The 18273-nt window shown below is 40.8% G+C and overlaps 1 protein-coding gene across 2 annotated transcripts in view; it reads right to left on the bottom strand.

Moving 5' to 3' along the window:
• Window positions 1-3382: 3382 nt before the first annotated feature.
• Window positions 3383-18273, bottom strand: part of SPPL3 (signal peptide peptidase like 3) — a 61596-nt gene continuing 46705 nt past the window's right edge. For both annotated transcript variants that reach the window (XM_052795502.1, XM_052795504.1), the window contains exons 5-11: window positions 15380-15458; window positions 14495-14607; window positions 9165-9271; window positions 7999-8162; window positions 6514-6713; window positions 5332-5441; window positions 3383-4593 (exon numbers count right to left, since the gene is read on the bottom strand). In XM_052795502.1, coding sequence (XP_052651462.1) covers window positions 4522-4593; window positions 5332-5441; window positions 6514-6713; window positions 7999-8162; window positions 9165-9271; window positions 14495-14607; window positions 15380-15458 — 845 coding nt within the window. In that variant the 3' untranslated portion in view covers window positions 3383-4521. The remainder of the gene's footprint in view (window positions 4594-5331; window positions 5442-6513; window positions 6714-7998; window positions 8163-9164; window positions 9272-14494; window positions 14608-15379; window positions 15459-18273) is intronic.

Below are 18273 nucleotides of genomic sequence, written 5' to 3'. Positions count from 1 at the left end.
TAAAGGAAGAGAGGAGCTGTTCTGGGCTGTCACAATTAAATACACACAGGTGAGAAATACTTAACTCTTCCTGGGGCACACAGATGTGAGCCATATCCTTCTTGGCCTGTCCCCCACCAAGAATGAGGAGCTGCTTGGAGACTGGATCCCTTCTGAAGCATCTGACTTCCTTGGCGCACAGCAGGACGGGGCTCACCTCTCAATTTCACACAATTTTGAAAAAAAACAAGCATTGTCTCAACCTTCCAAGTTTAAGCAGTGTATACAGTGTTTTACAAGACTCAGCTGAAATTGCTGTAGTATTGCTTTCACATTAGACTAGTCTCCTCTACTAGTCTTTTCTGACACTGTTAATCTATAAGAAAAATAGTACAAATTCTTTTGACTTTATATCAAAATTTTGTTTTGCCTAACTAGAGAGCCCTCATTATACCCACAGACCTGGCAACAGCCATACATTCAGGTTATGCTGGGGATCTTGGAAAGCATGAAAAATACCAAATTTGAAAGACATCCTGAAGTAAAAAAGCAAAATACCTACAAGAATAACAGGAAGAAGAAATGGAGCAGAGGTAAGAAAACATGACAGCGTTGTAACTTGAATGAAAAATGCAGTTTACTACTGTTAAGCTAAAAATTAATTTCAAATTCCACTCCATCACTACTTGTATAAAAAGAAAAATACTTGGAAACCTTCCCTCCGCTTCCACCTCCAAGGAGGTCAAGACTAAGCTGGGGAAGCCACCCAACCGCCAGTATGTATTTCCTAATTGCCTCAGTGACGACTTCTCTCACAGAACATGCTGTACTTCCACGTACAAGACAGGAAATGTTCATCTCAGCAAAACACTTCTGAATGTCCCACGATTAAAAGTGCAGCGCTGGCCACCCTGGTGTGCTCCTGAGCCTCTGCAGGCAGCGCAGTACAGCCCCGCAGCCGGGCTGGGCACCAATTTGACAACTCCCTGGGTCGCTCCCAACAGGCCAATACAGACACAGAATGACCAGCTTGTGTTTCTAATACACGTCACCCATACTGGCTGGCCAGACAACCCCAGGTCATTTCTGAGCTCAATATTTGCAAGATTAAGTGTGACCTTAGGGAAATTTCAAAGCACAAACAGTAAAATTTCTAAGCTGACTATTCCCAAAGACAAAGCAGAAAACCAACTCTAGAACTGTTAACAGGTTTGTACGTTACAATGCTTTGCTATAAACACGCTCTTGTCTATCACTTTTTGGCCAGTATCCTTTTACCTTCCCACAAGAAGGCTTATGTTAGTCAAACAATCACTAATATATTTTTTTCTGACAACTTTTCAGAAGAAAGGGCAGGTGGTTTGGCGATCTCACTGCAGGACTTGGTGTCAAGTAATTTATTAAGGAGTTCAACAGAATGTTAAATCAAGAAGGTATCAACCACCGTAGCAGCCATAACAGGGACAGGGAGCCCTAGGCCCTACATGGCCTCCAGAAATCCAGAGGACCCAAAGCAGCTTGTACAGTTTCATCCTCAAGCTGAGAAGAGATGTAGTCGGCCAGACTGAAGAAACAAGAACAAAAGGTGTGTCTGCGCAGAGAGGGCCCAGCAGCTGAGTAGCGAGGTAGGAATCTGCTTCTAATCCCCCTGAATGCTGAGGTTGTTCTAGATGGGAGAGCTGTGGGACAAAGCTTTACAGCTTTACCTTACTCAAAAAACCTAGGAGAATGCTTTGCCCTCTGCAAGTGTAATAGCTTTGTATTTAGAACAGTTATGCTTCAGTTAACCTCTGCAAAGCACTGAAATCCTTTTCCCGCAGGTGGCAGCTACTGTTGCACACTGAAGGGGCAGCAAACACTTTTCAGTCCAGTTTTTGCTCACCTGGCAGGTCCAAGCTTCCGCCGGGGAAGCTGGGCAGTCCACTCAGTGCAGGAGGCTCTACCTGTGGGTTCAGAAACCAAGTGTCACAGTTACAGCTCAGTCTCTTGGTGCAAGTCAGAAGGTCGCAGTGTGCGGGAGGGCAGTACAGCTTAAAAAGGCAGGCCAAGATTTTTCTGGAAAGCTAAATTAATTCTCATTAAGCATTTGTCAATTAGTACTCTCAGAACTTCTTCCAGAAACCTTTTTAAGTGTAGACAATCATTCGTAGGCATGCTTTCCTGGCAGGGACTAAAAAATGCCACTTGTAAAACAGAGAAAGACCTTTTATTTTAATTCCAAAGGCAGGAGGGAACTCCTGTGCGTTGCTATCAGGTGGGTGGAAGGGCTGGGAAGATAAAGCAGTACCGAACAGGATCTAAAGATTTTATTCCACCGGTTGGAACCTCTGGGAAAAAAAAACAACCAAAAAAGTGTCTTTTTTTATCTCTCTGAACATCCTCATCAATATTTTATTCACCTTAAGTTTGAGGTATGTAGCTGAAAACTGATGCCTTTCTTTTGTCCCAAGCTGACTGCAAGTCTGGGACCTGACACCTGCTATGAACAGTAAAAGCAGATTTTTAATTAAAAACTATTTATTTCATTAAAAAGCGACAGTTACCTGACAATGAGCATTGCAGGCACATGCTAGAAGAAATGCTTTCAACTAAGTGAAAGAGATGAACTGGGGGGGGGGGGGGGGGGGGGGGGGGATAAAAAATAAAAAACAGAATAAAGTCACAATGCCCACCCACACTTGCTAAATCTTGGAGCCCTCCATGCCCCCCGAAGGGCTGTGCTGCTGCTTACTGTTTCTTCAGATGTTTCACCTGTCTCAGAGATCTGTTACAGCCAGCGCAGAGGCCGTCGGCCCCGTCAGCCCCTCTGACTGTGAGCAGTGGCAGACTTCCCTGAGAACAGAGGAAGACATTAATTAATGACAGTACACACGTGGCTGGACAAAATTTTCTACCATGCTAAATATGCTCTTCTTGTAACATCTGGCAGAGCAGAAAGGATCAGACATTTCACTGAAGCTTCCTTACCTGTTGTAACAAAACTGTACCCCAAAGTAATGTTACTGTTCCGTCAGATTCATTCTTAAACATTCCTGTTTTCCTTCCAGTCAACTAACAGTTACCAGCATCTATCAAACTAACAAGAGCTATGAGCTTTTGGGAGAGCTCCCCAAATCCAATTTGGCAGAGTATTTTAAAGGAAAAAATTTCTAGTTAGCTAGGGAAGCCTTTCAGTGAAAAAAACAACAGAACTGGAACTGCTGGTTTAAAATAAATAAATAAAAATCCACATTTTAACAGGCTAAAGGTACAAAGCAGTCAACACGCAAACTCCAACCAGTCACAACAGTAAAGGACAGTTTTCTTTTTCTTTTTTCCTTTTTTTTTTTTTTTTCTTTAAGGGGCAGGGGCATGGAAAAAATACAGCACACTAATGAAACAAAATGCAAAAAATACAAAAAAATAGAAAATAGAAAAAATGTATTTACAAGTGATACATTACTATGATCAGAAAGCACAAAGACAGTTGCTGCTATAATACATGCACTGGGTCAAGAAGGAACTACTAAAAACCTGCAAGGGAGCTGTTTGTAAAAAAAGAAAATTAAAAAAAAAAAGAAAAAAAAAAAAGACACCCCCACTCCCTCCCCCCTCAAACGAACAGGGTTGGGTTTGAATTTTTTTCTTCCCTAGTTTGCTACATTGATCAAAATCAAATATCCCCTAAAGTCCATGAGTACAATCAGTACAAATACTACACTTGTTTTTAAACTGCAGGTTCCGTTGTAGGAGGGGGGGAAAAAAACAGCAGCTCATCGTAGATCCATACACAAGAAAGCCATAGTAAACTGCTCTACATGCTAAAAATTACAGCAAGCCCCTGTCTGCTACATAGCATGATCTTAGCAGGTTTTCCTTTTTATTTATTCATATATATATCTATATGTGTGTATATATATGTATAAAAATCGTGCCCTTTTTCACTGCAACATGACATCTGGGTGGAAATGTAACTTGTTACAACAAATTTTTATATGTATACTGCAAGAAGTCACTCAATGTCTGTGGATTTAATAAGTAACCTCACACCACAGGAAATATTTAATAAATCAAAAAAACCCAATATTGTGACAGAAGACCTTCTGTCTCAGTTCTTTTCAAAACCGAAGTCCAGCAGGAAACTGGTCCCAATGTCCATGAGGGGTTCTCTGAAGAAGCTTCAGTTTGCTTAACCGTTATTTCTTTTAGTGTTCACAAGTTTCTGAACGACTTCAAGCCGTTTTCAGTTTCAAGTCTGTCTCTTCCTCTCTCACAAAGGTAATAGTCTGGTGCTAATCCATCCGAGTGAGGAAAAGAGGAAAGTGGCTGCAGTTGCACAAAGGGTCCCCAGTTCCACATCTGCAGGGAGATACGGAGTCACACGGAGCTCCAGGATCTTAGCTTTTTTTTCTTTTCCTCCTTTTAATACAAAGTCCTTTCATACAAGTCCCGTAGTTGGTACCTTCCCAAGTACCAGCCAGTCCAGCTTTAGGAGATGACAAAGCCACAAGTTAAAGTGAAAAGGACCAAGGCAGAAGTTCAGGTCACTTTCTATCTGTTCCATCATACTTCCAGGAAACGGGAGCTGCTGGACTTGGAGTGGAAAGGCTCAGACCACATGCGACGTAGATCGCCCTAGGCAGGAAAACAGAAGGACCATGCCTTCAGAAACTTTAAAGTCCACTTAGAACTCAGATTTTAAAATGCATATATAATTTCAAGCATGTCTTAATGTTTTAAAGCAAATTTATTCTTCACCTGTTTTGCAAATTACAATAAAGACAGTGAAAAATAAATCCTTTCCCTGTCAGGCCAGAATGTCTTATTTTGATGGCAGATCTACCCAAAATGGCTTTGTGATGGGAAGCAAATATTTATGCAGGTGGAAAATTCTGTTCTTTCTTAGGCTCTGCTCTGCAGAGTGCTAGAAGTGTGTTTCAACAACAGCTCTGTAACAGGAAAGGCTACGTTTTAAAATTTCCGTTCAGAGCAGGTGACTGGAAGGTGGTAAACAAGGATCTGCCTCTGCAATCTCTGTTCGACCTTTGTGCACACATTCTTTCATGACCAGCTGGGCGAGGACAAATTCACTTATTTAATTAAAACAGCATTTAATACTTCAGAATGTAGTTAGTTTATAATTACTGGCACTTTATGTACATAAATTATCTTCTGTTTCAGCGACTCATCTCTCGGTTACTCAGTCCTCAAAAATGAAGATTCACCCCAAAAGCACCAATACCTTAGTTCTGGGCCAGGGCTGTTAAGGACACGCATCATCCTCACGAGAACTGCTGCCCAGTGCAAGAACACTGACCCTGCTTCCAGCTGACCCCCAGAGCTTCCTGCTGTGAATATATAATCCTGTCTTACCTTTAAATAGGCCATGGTGAGGAGCGGCAATAAAGTAAATGGTACCAAATAGAGTAGGGCAGGCTGGGCTGCCCGGTGAATACGAGAAGCTACTGTTGCAGTTAATAGACCTGTAAAAGAAAAAAGTGACTATAAATATCTTTAGGTTGCATATGGATGTTGTCACTAAATTCATCCACACATGGCTCCCTTCCCCACCATTTTAAGAGACAGGCTGTGGAAAAGTTACTTACCTGTGCTTTGCTTTCCCTGAATACAATTGAAACAAACAAAACAGCGAAAAATTATTCTATTTTAATATTAGGCCGTGTTGAGCCACTTGCTCCAGTTTTGAATCTCAAAGACTCAGCTAAGAATAACTCAAACAAAACGCAACAAAAGGCGAAGGGGAGGAAGCTGAATGCACCACAGTGAAGTGCTACTCCAGTGCTGGTACCTCTTGAGACTGTCAGTCTGAGGCCCCTAGCCTGAGAAACGGCGGGCTGAGAGGAAGGATTGTACACACCAGGAATGATTTTCCTGGATACCTGCCGAAAGGGAATGTAGGGGGAAAGATGGGGCAGGTGGGGAAGGCTATTGGTAGGAAATGATCTTTCCTTTTCATCCTCAGGAGGACTGCAGGAGGTCAGGATATGCACACACATGTCCTTCTGAAAAACGTATTTTATGCTGGGGAGGAGAGGATGGCTACATCAAATTATAAACAGCATTCCAGTTGTGACTTTTTACCATTTGCTGTATGTACTACAACGTCACAGGATCATAAGCATTAACAGTAGAATACAAAAATGCAAGAATTATCTAGATTAATTACCTAGATGTACTCTTGCACAGCATAGTCCATCTAGAAACTCCCGTATTTTCCCCAGAACCCAGATACAAGCTATGACACCTTCTATGCTAGTAAAGCAAAGTATAAGAAGTTGCTAACAAAAATACACTGATAGTCTCTTTCATCCTCTAAATAAAAACAACAACAAAAAAAATCTTAAAAAGACGACTGTAGAAGGATTTTTCTCCCTAGACCATGCCAATGAAACCCAAAGAGAAGAGGATTAAAAAAACGATAACCAACCGTTCTCTCAAAGCCTCTTTACACTTGTTTTCATCATCTTTTAAACCTACTACAACAATCCCACTTCTGCTCACTAAGCAGCTATCCGTATTAAACTAATTACTCACCTACAAAATATCCAATAAGTGTGCAGTGAAAGTAAGAGACCTTCTGCATACGTCCAGAGATGTTCCCTGGTCCTGGGGCACCACAGGAATCACTGTTGGCTTGCTTTTTGTAGTTATCGTAACGCAGGACAAAGCAGAGCAGAAGACCTGGCATCACAATATCTCCAATCCCCAGCATAGAGAAGTGGCTGCCTGTGGAACTAGAGAGCAACTGAAATTGGGTTCATGCCCAAAACACAGGGTGACAAGCTCTAGACTCCTCCACTTTGGTTTTGAGCTTCATTTTGCATATCCCTTCTTTCTACCTGCAAACTTTTATTTATGTAGTAGAAGCTAAATGCTGGCTACTGAGTATTTTTTCCTCAATGATTACACCACCACCTCAGCTCATTTTAAACATACCCATTTTGACAGTAATGACATGTTGCTCCAAACCAGTTTATTTGTGCCAGCAGTGTTTAAGCTGCTTTTGCTCTTAACTCACTCAGTGAAACAGATCCATCAACTCAGTATTTCAATCATCTCTCTTCTAAGTGTTGATGGGAGGTACCAGCTGACCATTTTATCAAACTGTTTAACACTGACAGACACCGCACCTTCATTCCCGTGTACATAGATTGCCTCTAATACAAGGCAGTAAATCAATTTATGGACTTCTTAGATCTTTGGCCTCATTCAGACAAAACACATAGAAAACTATAGTCTCACCAGATTCCTAGAAAAGAGCCAATTGTTGAGTAGATTAAGAACTAAAATTGCCCATGATCTTAAATGCAAGGTATTTTTCATGAAAATGAAGCCAAATTAAGTTATCACAAAGTTGACAAAATGAACAATTACAGTTTTACCATTGCAGACAATCAACTCTTAATCTCTGTAATTTCAGCATCCCAACATCTAAAGAAACAAGAATAGAGTAAATATGCCAACGTAACCTACTGCATAACTGCTGATGCATTGGAGCTTACTGCCCAATCAGGCCTATGCATATCTGGTTAAAAATCTGAGACATCAAGGAACCCCTGCAGTAGAGAGATGTGGAATAATCTCCCTCCAACACAGCACTTACCTGGTAAGCTGTCCTTGCTGAGATCAGTTTCCAACTCCCTTCCCAATCACTTGCAATTATGCAGTAATCAAGACTATTTTGATGTTTTAATAAACCTCAGGTCTTTTGCTTTTAAGCATTAGGTCGTAAATCTTACCATAGCAGTCATTAAACGGTAGAACTCACACATATGTTGAAAAGCGTATCCTGTTCTCGACAGGCCACCTTTTAACCTAATTGGGACCATTTCTGCATGCTATGAGTCAGCAAATGCAAAGTGTCCAACCCTCACTACTTGTTATATACCTTCTTATCATGAAGAGGGAGTCACTAAACGGGGAACTAAGTTGATATTTTCCAATAGAATTAGTACTACTAAAGTGTACGGGGAGGGAAAATTTTTTTATATAGTACAGTAAAAGAACTGCTGATTTTACCTTGGAAATACAAGTTTACCAGGCAGCGACAGACGGGGAACATCTCTACCCACGTTTGGTCCCAGGTGAAGTTTCCGGGATAAAACATCAAGGGGATTATCAGCTGGTTGTGTGGCCACTTTCACCATAACATTGCTGTTAAAGATGTAGGCAGAAAAAAAGACCTACAGAGCAAGGAAATAATCAGAAATTACAAACTGCAACTATAGAGCAACTCAAAGCTGCGTGTATTTTTGCTTTGCTTATTCAAGAAAAGAGAGGATGTTGTCCAAGTTTTCCATACACATACATTGTATATATGATGATAAAAGGCAAAATGTATTTCAAAAATTCAGATAAAGTTTTTTACACCATTAATCCTCAAGAATAACTGGAGTGTACTTTCTGGTATCAAGATATTGATCAATATCTTGAGATCCTTTGGCAAAGGACCTGTCTGAGCTACAAGTAGTAGTCCAGGACTACAAAGGCCGGTAAGAGGATACTGAAAATAGGAGAAAGCTTGAAAGCAGAGAAGAGGTAAGTGCGGTGCTCACTCAAAGGGAATGATGCCACACTTGTTTCAAACAGGCTCTTACACTATAGCTCATCACACTGGGAAACTGACTGACTGCCAGAGCTGTCAGCAAGTGCTTCCCTGGATCAGTACTCAGTGTTATGCAAAGGTTAAAAAAAAAAATAAATTAATCCTTTCAGTATTACAAAATATATTCTGTCAGGTTTCTTGTAAAAGCGTGGTAAGACTTTATGCCAACCTTACTGGCTATAAATCAGCTTGCATTCCTGTTTTGAGGATTTCACTACTAATCAGAAGTTGGCATGTGCCTACTGTGCAAGTGTGCATAAGGTTTTGTGTTTACTTGGAAATGCTGTTTTGATCTTCAGCCAGGCTTTCAAAATTTGAGGTCCAATTTCTTTTTTTAAATAATATGCCAAAGTTGAAATAGTCTAATCATGTTTCTGTTTTTGTCAACTAATTAGTGAGGAAATCATTCTGCATCCTGCTGCAGACTTTTAATGTCTCAGAATGGAGCAATGAAGCTGATCTTCTGGCTTTGCCAGATTTCATCAACTTCATACTAGTACAATTCATGTAAAAATGGCCCAAGGCCAATTACAAATCCAAAGGATAAAACAGTTTTAGCAAAACCAAACAAAACACTTACCCAAAAGACATCATAAATTAGTAACCCAGAGAGTAGCAAGCAGGAAACCTTCAGGCTCGGCAGCCGAACAAAGGCTATCATTGCAACACACAGGCCCATAGCCAGAGCTACAAAATGCAAGCACATAATTAGTTCATTAAAAATAGCAAAACAAACAAACAAAAAACCCCCCAACCCCAAGCCAATACCTCCCCCACAAAAAAACACCCCAAAGAAGCCTCTGTTTGCACCTGTACAGCACCGCGTGCGCTAGATGACTGTCCACTATTTCCAGATAGTGAAATTCTTGCCAGAGTTAAGAAAAGTCAAAATACATTCAATGGCCAACTGCGAACATGTTCCCATGGAAGCAGAAATGCCTCTGCAGGCACAACTGCCCATTCCACTCAGCTTCCACTACCCACCACAAAGACCTGTTTTCATGTCTTGTGTCCTAGAGACTCTGTCTCCCCGTAAAACACTGACTACCCAGCTAAAAACAGAAGCAACAAAACAACTTGGAGCTCTTTGTCCCCCAAATGTAAACCTCTACTTTTACACAGTTCAGAGGTTTTCTAGTAAATGCGTAAAATAAATAAAATCCTTGACTCAATTCAGAAATAGCATGGTTACGTGGCGTGTTAGAACATGATACGACAAAAACCCACTCAAACCAATCTTCTGCTTGGGCAAGATTGTGTAAGACTGCCTGAACACAAACTATGAAATATTATCATTTAGATATACAGGGATTTCCCAGTAACAAAAATCTATGTGAAAGCCTACCTACCAACAGGGAAAAAAATTTCTTTTCTTAACCCTTCTCCCAAGGGTGAGTTTTCAGCCAGATCAACGAGCTGAACGACAGCCGCAGCTCAGATGTTAGTTCTGTTCGAAGGGGAATTTTGTCAGGGTAGAAAACTAAGATGTTACACTAAAAAAAAAAAAAAAAAAAAAAAAAAAAAAAATTCCCAGTCTTCACATTTGTGTGGTTTCCTGCTTCTTTAAGCCTAGCCTTAGCTACCACAGATACTCAACTGATAATCAAATATATTTCAACTGGTTCCAAGCAAATCCCTAAAGAGATACTTAAAATTAAAAAAAACCCAAAACAACAAACCCTTAAAAAGTAAATCAACTTTCATCTATGATATCAGTATATTTACAAGGAATAATGGAGCCCTGTTGGGACCAGATTACACTTAAGTATGCAGAGACTTGTAAATGACATAGAATTTGTAAAAAGTTATAATCTTATTTTGACCAACTGAAACCACAGGGAAAATTGATTCATTACATATATGTCCACCAGCGCGATAACTTGACTAGGCCAAAATTTACAAGTTAACCATTGGATTCTCACGCTATAATTATGCAACTGTGAAATGACCTCATGCTTACATTTCACCTGAAAGATGTGGAGTTCTTCCATCACATTTCCGTACAGATTCAAGGGAAAAAAGTGCCAGCAGACGCCTGCCAGTGTGGCTGCTTGCAGTGCCCAGGGGTTGCATCCCGGCAATGACTTTGCCAAACCCACCTTATCTTCTGAGAACTGACCAGCTTAGCACAACACGAAGTGTCACGGCTGCCAGTTGTAACGAAGTAATGGGATTACTCAGATAAAAATGTACCCCAAATCAGGCTGCATAACTAACTAGCTATAAAATGTAAGCAAATTATCGAGGTGTAAAGAATTTGACACAGCAAAGCAGTGAGAAAAAGAACTGCATTCAGTAATTCCATATAGCCTTCAGTTACAGACTTCCTCTGGCAGGAGAGCAAATACAAGGGAACAGTCTGTCTTAAATCAAAGAAGTTTCTCTAAAGCCAGTGTTAATAATAGCTCAAGCAAGCCTATATTTAGGAGAGGATTTCCAGGTTATAATTAACTAGAAGTGGAAATATTTTAACCAGCGTGAAGTTCTATCTATTGTTCACACGCTCTATTTCTCTATCACTGAAACGAATGCAGGCACATGTGCACGACACTTTTATCAAACTAAGCAAATACCAGGTAGAGAAGGAGATGGACAAAAAGTCCTTTAGAAGACAGTGAAATACACATGCTAGTAATTATGCAGTTTTGCAACTGCTTTAAGAAATATTGGTAAATTTAAAAAACAGAAGGGAAGCAAGAATGCCCGAGAGCAAGTACGAGTAATATAGGCCAAAGTGCAGTCAAACCACCAACAGGCTTCTCTAAATGGAAGCCAGCTTCCTTTTCCAATTAAAAGGTCCAGAAATCATACAAGAAACAGTCATCCATATCCAAGCTCATGGATGGTGTTGACAAAGTATATAAGGCAGATCTCCATTGAAGTATACTCCAAATCATTTAAATAAAAAAAAAAAAAAAAAAGAAAAAAGGAGAGGGAAAGAGAGAAAGAAATGTAAAATAGCCACATGAGCAGTAGCACTGGGTTGGAAGTGCTGGGCAACGGGTTAACGAAGCTGAATAAGAAAAAACTGACTGAGTTAACCTTCAATGAACAGAACGAACTACAGAATCCCTGCAAGCACACTCCTTATGGAATAAGGATATTCTGAGGATTAAGAATATTCTTGCATATGTGATTAGACTCTCCAGATACAGCATATTTTTCAGCTTTACTGCACTACTGCACCCAGAACAGATGAAACCACTGAGATGCTGGTGCTGTGGTGTCTGGTTTACAAAGCATTATGCAAGCTGGCGAGGCTTGAACTTCCCCCACAAGCCACCAGTTGACTTTTGAAAGAAACAGGTACGGAAGTTCTGATCTAATCATGTTTCTATAAAACTCTCCAAGTGTGTTTTAGAGTGGGAATAAGAACACATGTCACGAAGTAGCCTCCGCCCGACTGCCGCAGCAGTGAAGGTCTGCAGCAGTTCCCAGGGTATCCATGACCGTTCAGTTCACTCTGTAGCTATAGATAGACACCGCATACATCCACAGCATTCCCATTGTACTCTCCAGCTATGTCCACTATTTAGGAAAGCTTTTAACCAGGCTTTACCAGGGGACAGTGACCATCCTTGATGATTCTGTCATCAAACAATCCGCTCTGAGAAATAAGCATTTCTAGACCTATAAATGTACATCACCACGTGCCAGAACAAGCCCCTGGAGACAGTATCTGCTCATTCTATCCTGTAAAATGTCCCTGGCTTTAGAAACAGTTCAACCAACTACTGTGCAGACAGGGGAATTGCAGTACTTGAGAAATGAAGACTGTTCTGGTGGGAACTGCCATACCCCAATTTTGTAAGGACTGGAAATTACCATGAATTATTTCCCCTCCTTGTTACTTAGCTCTAAAGTAGAAATACTCATGTCTCATAAGGAGAATCAACTGCACAACAACAAACTATACACACAAAAATCAAGGTGTACTGTTCAGAAGAAATGCCTGCCCCACTTCTCCCTCCAGCTGCCGGCCCAAGCGATGTGAAGCACGTTCACAACATCTGTTTCATTTTCTGCCGGCAGCGAAACAGAAGATCATCCCTGTGCAAGCGGGGAGGAGGAGCTAGATCACAGCACACCCAGCAGCTGGCAGGCAACAGCTTAAAGTCGAGCAAGTGCTCCACTTGCATATATTATCGAGCAGTACTTATTGCCCACATTTCCCTCCAAACAAGATTAATTGCGGTCTCAAGTATTCGCTTACAGAGAAGCAAAGGGTACAGGCAGAGATGGTGTGATCCCACTTGCAGCAGTATAGTATGAGGAATAAAACTGCAGAGTCTGTTTCCCTGACGAAGGCCAATAAAAGCTGTTCCCTGTTCAATGTCACTGACAAATGTTGATCTAATTGGATTTGAACAAACGACAAGAGGCTTACCTATACAGTACAAACTCCCTTAATATAAACTACATAAAATACTCCAAAGCTAGATGGTATCAACACAATTCAGTAAATCATAAACAACTACCAAGAGAAATAAAACCCAGAAACCTCACTGCACCAGCAGTTCAGTACTCTGCAGATTAATTACCTGAAAGCCCACTATTTCACACTGAAGCACCTACAAAAATTGCTGTTTTTAAATAAATGCTTCTGTCGATATCTCAGTGTAGACAAGTCTTTTCATATTTTACCAAAATCCACAGTTGACACTCCATTTAGCTTTGTAGCTACTGCAGATCAAAAATCACCCTTGATTTCATGGTGGGCTACTCTCCTTAACACAAAACAAACATTGCATTTTTCATTTAGTATCTGGGTACTTTAAAAGTTATTCCCTAACAAGTGGAGCTTTTAAAGCAGCAAAAAGCATGAATGAAACACAACACCTATACACAGAAGAAATAATCAAGGTGCCATAAGAGGTTTCAGTGCTAAGGACTTTCTGCTGCTGCTATCTTTTAGGAGGAGCTGGAAAGCTGATGGGATCTATGTTTTCTATTGCAACAAAATTTCACAGGCAGGTGATGTCCCAGCTATTTTTCCTCAAGCAATCACAACCTCAGGGTGCCATTTCATGAGATGTCCTAAGCCAATTTAGCTGCCTGACACTACCGAGAAGCAGAGGTCCTGCTCCTGGCTACCCCTTCATGCCTTTGCTATCATATCCACTCCATCCTCTCAGATCCCATCATGCTGCCACTTACCTTTTGCCAAATTTAGCACATACCTGACTGCACAATAATCCAATTCATCTCACTGCAGCAGCAGAAAAATAGCCTGGCAAAAAAAAGTACGCTGCCATTCTAGTGAGCTGAATCAGTTTACCATGTGATTAAATGAGTGCCAGAGCTAGCACAAGAGATCTGGAAGGCAGGAGGGGAGAAGGAAAGCTCCTTTTTGGAACAGTAAGCTGTGAATTCAGTTCAACCAGCATTAAAAAAAAAAAAAAAAAAAAAAAAAAATCACACCTTCAAGCCAACTGGATGCCTGCCAGCTTCACCCATCTCACCATCCATGGCAAGCATCAAAGAGATCAAAGACAACCAGCTACTGTGAACTGTCTCACAACAAATTATTTGATCATCTGAACCAATAAACAGCAAGACGCACAGCAGAAATTAACCAGATTGTTAAGATCAAGTTATGTTTCATAAACAACCACTGTCTCCACACACCTTTAACTAAAACTGGTGATTCACCCTACACCACACAGGTGCAGAATACCTTTCATGAGTGTTCTGGCACTTCCTTGGAAGCTTTTACAAACCAGAAAAACAGGTGTCCCAAACACTACCCTTGCATGTTCCTGACAGCGGTTGTTTTCAGGGAGTCTACCACACAATATTACAACTCAGCAAGCCATTAATATTAGCAAATTTCACCAATCATCACCAGGTGACTGGATGTGTCAGAACAGGCACAAACCAGTAGTAAAATCCCTCAATTCACATACTCACCATCCATAAGGAGCCAGTGGCCAGTTAGGACCCAGATAAGGACAAGCATCACAGACAGAGAAAATGAGAGCAACTCAGCAGCAGTGAAACGCCCGCAGCAGCCAAAGGAAATCCTAGGAACAACATATAAACATGAGCTAGAAGACTTTATGTTTCCATTTAAAGAACAGAAAATGGACGCTGTTGGAACGAGGCTCAACTGCTGGTGAAAGATGCCAAGAACAACTGAAGGGAAGTTCCTTTGCCACAAATAGGTACCAAAAGAGCAACAAAATAAAAGCTTTCCTCGCATTCAAATCATGTGCGTAAAGCCTGAACTACAGAGATGGAAAAAACCCTGTAAATCCTGGCACCTCTCTTGAAATTGTTACCACGAATGCTATTTTCTGTTTCCATCTTATAAGATAGTGCTTTTTGCAACATGAACTCAAGTTCATGGTAAAAGTCACAAGGTAAAAAAAAAAACCAAAACCTAGTTTCAAAACACGACATTAACAACTGTAATTTTCACCAGTGTAACTACAGTCTCTGAAAGAGCCAGCATTAAAATCCATAGTCCAACGTTAACAAACATTAAAATCCAATACCAAATCCCAAACTCTAAAATCCCAGCCAAAATAAGCCAAACTTCTTAAAAACCACTGTTGGGAAATCTAGTCTCCTGCAATGGTACCGCATTTCCCAGGCTGGCGTGCGTGACTTGCAGAAATTGTGGTTCCTAGTTTCAATGTGGAAACATGGTGTTGGCACAAAAAATATGCACAAACATCAGCCCTGAAGCCCTGAGGTTAATGCTCGTAATCCAAGACTCCGTTAAAGAATTCTCATTAAAAGAAATAAATACAACATACAAGAAGAGGAGCAAAAGATTTCTCAAGTCCTTACTTGTTTTGAGGTGAACAAGGCCGTGTTAAGTACTGGCACATCGGGAGCAGAAGGAAAGCGAAAGCTATTGTTGCAAGGACTAGAAAAAGGAAGAAAAGGTAATATTAGTACATTCAGACCCAATTTCTACAGTACACAAACAAGCTTCTCCAATTTGAAAAAGCTCTTGCAACAACGTCTTGTTATCATATGCCGCAGTATTATTAAAGCAAGAGCAGCTAAAGGCTCCAAGATTTTCTGCAGAACTTCAATTGTTAGTACGCTTTCAAACTTCAATCAAAATAAAAGCTCTCAAAGGAATGCAACGCCCCATCCCTAAACCTTAAAAAAAAGTCTTAAAGCTATTCATGATCATGTCAGCAAGAAAAACAGTTTTCAAATATTCCGAGTCAAAAAAAAAAAAAAGAATTTACTACAAACTGGTTGAGTTTCTTTTAAGATTCTTCAACATATGACACAGACTAAGTCAGCATAATAAAGGTTTTTTGCCACTTTTTAACTAAGATAGTCACTTTTTCCCCCCCATCTCACTCAAAACCCTTTATTCATTACTGAAACAGTCCAACTTAAAATAAGCTATATCCAGTAGCTGGCAACTTAAATTTTTTAAAATACCAAATGCTTTAAGTTTTTGAAAACAGGGCAATAGAAATACATAAATATCCAAATAGACTATTTCCATAAACATTTTCTTTTTTAAGAAACATACTTAGCCCACCCACGCATTTGTAAAAACATTTAGTAACTGCTGGTATTTATAATCATTTTTCCTCTCAGTTTTTTTAAAAATAATAGCACTGAATTTGTACTGGGGACTGTTTAAAAGACTGAAGAGTGAGGGCGTGGAGACACAGACACGTCAGCAGCACACATTCAAAACTGCTGTAGCAAGAACAGACTGAAATGAAAATGGAAGAATCGCTTGACATTTTCTGCATGCTGCAAACCAAATCTTTGTGCCGTCCTCTACTCATTCCTTTAAAAATTGGGGTGGTTGTTGTTGGTTTTTAAAAGGGATTTTTTTTTTTTCTCTCCTCAAATGAAGATAATGGGAAGGAATCAAACATTCTCTTTAGTACACAGCTTAAGCCAACTGGAGAAAAGAAATTGGTTTGGTCAAACCACAACTTTTTACCCCTCAATTCTAACCCCCTTCTGGCAGGAGGAAGATTTTAAAAAAAAAAAAAAAAGATCAATTAAAAAAAAAAAGTGTCTGTATGCAAACAGCACCATGGAAAATCACAGTTCTAACAACATTTGAGAGGAGAGAAAAAAAAGCAGAATGGGTAGAGAAAGAATGAAGAGTGTGGCAACTCTGCACACGTTGAACTAGGAACCTTTTCAGAGGCGCCTGGCAAAGAACGCTGCACAGCAAACCTGTGCCCCTGTTGCCCCAAGTCCCGCAGGCCTCGCTGCCTGCCCTGCTCCCTACTCCCTCTCCACCACAGTGGGACTGACCCTTCCTCACCCCAAACCAACCTTCTTTGCCCTTGGAATCTCTCCTTCCCCTTCCTCCCCTCCAGCTCTTCTCAGCAGGGAACCCTGCGCCTCCTGCCCTGGTATCCCCAACCGCTGCCACCCCAAAGCTGGGCTCATTCAGAGAATCTAAGAATTAATATGTAATCACACAAAGACACACGAGCACCCACTCTCAATCTCGTTCCTGACTGTCCAGGCTTCCAGTCATAAGTTTTCTCTTCCCTCTAGTCTCAATACCTATTATTCAATCGGCTTAACTCCTGTCTGCAGGCAACGCGCCAACTCTTCAGCTCTGCCCTCTGCTTAGCAGCTGGTCCTGGCCTTGGGCTGCTTGCTGTACCTACCCTTGCTCCTGTCTCTTCCCTGAAAGGCAAATCTTTGTGGGAGGACGATTTAAGAGCGGTTTAAGAAACCAGACATCGGCTACAATTTAGAAGTCCCCCCACAACAGCCTCTAAAATCTACAAAAAGAGGACGTAAAATAGCACTACTTAAGCTTCAGGGGACAGAAGGACCAAGTCCCACAGCTCCCAGGTTCCCAGCTCCACGAGGGTCCGCAGCCTGCTGTATAGCCTCTAAGGAAGCTTTGCATTTTAGAGGTTCTGGGGCCAAAGTCCCCTGTGGTTAATGACACCCCCTGATGCGAGACCAAGGAAAAGCACAGAAGTGTCATAAAACCAGGTTCAAGAATAAAGGACAACCAAGAGCACTGATCCAAACAGACTCCATCCTCTTAAACCTGCCAACAAGCCCAAACCGACACAGTATCATCTAATTACACACCACAAATGTTACAAATAAAGTTACACCTCAAGGTCATTCTGGAAATAAACGGACCAATAAAATTGACAAAATTTGTCTTTTCTCATAAGTCTTCCCTTACAATATCATATATATGTGTGTATATATATTCCCCTAATATCTAGCATACAGTAGAACTTATCTGAAGTAATAATTTATTTTTAAAAGGAAAGAACATAGGTGTCATAGGTCAAAGTTATAAAAGCAGTATTCAACAAACCTCTACAGGACTGTGCCTCCAGAATTAGCGATAGGAGTCTTAAGACTCGTGTCAAGAGCAGAGATTTAGATTTCACCCATCAACATCAGCTGTGTTTAAGAGGCTGGAGAGGATGCATAGCTCAGGAGTTAAGTCGTGAGGGAAAAGCCTGCACTGCATATACATGAAGAAGTAGGAGAGGATGAGAGGTATTTAGGGATTTAAAAATCTTCACAGACTCAGTATGTGTGGACTGAGGAGTACAATTTTTGAAAGCTGCTGCATATTTGGAGCAGTAGGAAGAATCCTGCTACCCTGAACAGCAGCTGGTCTCTTGAAGAACTGCAAAAAGATCAAAAGGCCAAAATTTTCCAAAAATCAAAGCCCTGCTGTTTATTTAAGTGACAAAATGTAA

Source organism: Harpia harpyja, chromosome 9 (genome assembly GCF_026419915.1).
Source record: "Harpia harpyja isolate bHarHar1 chromosome 9, bHarHar1 primary haplotype, whole genome shotgun sequence".
NCBI lineage: Eukaryota > Metazoa > Chordata > Aves > Accipitriformes > Accipitridae > Harpia > Harpia harpyja.
The sequence above is the reverse complement of the archived record's forward strand: the minus strand, read 5'-3'. Positions and strand labels throughout refer to the sequence as shown.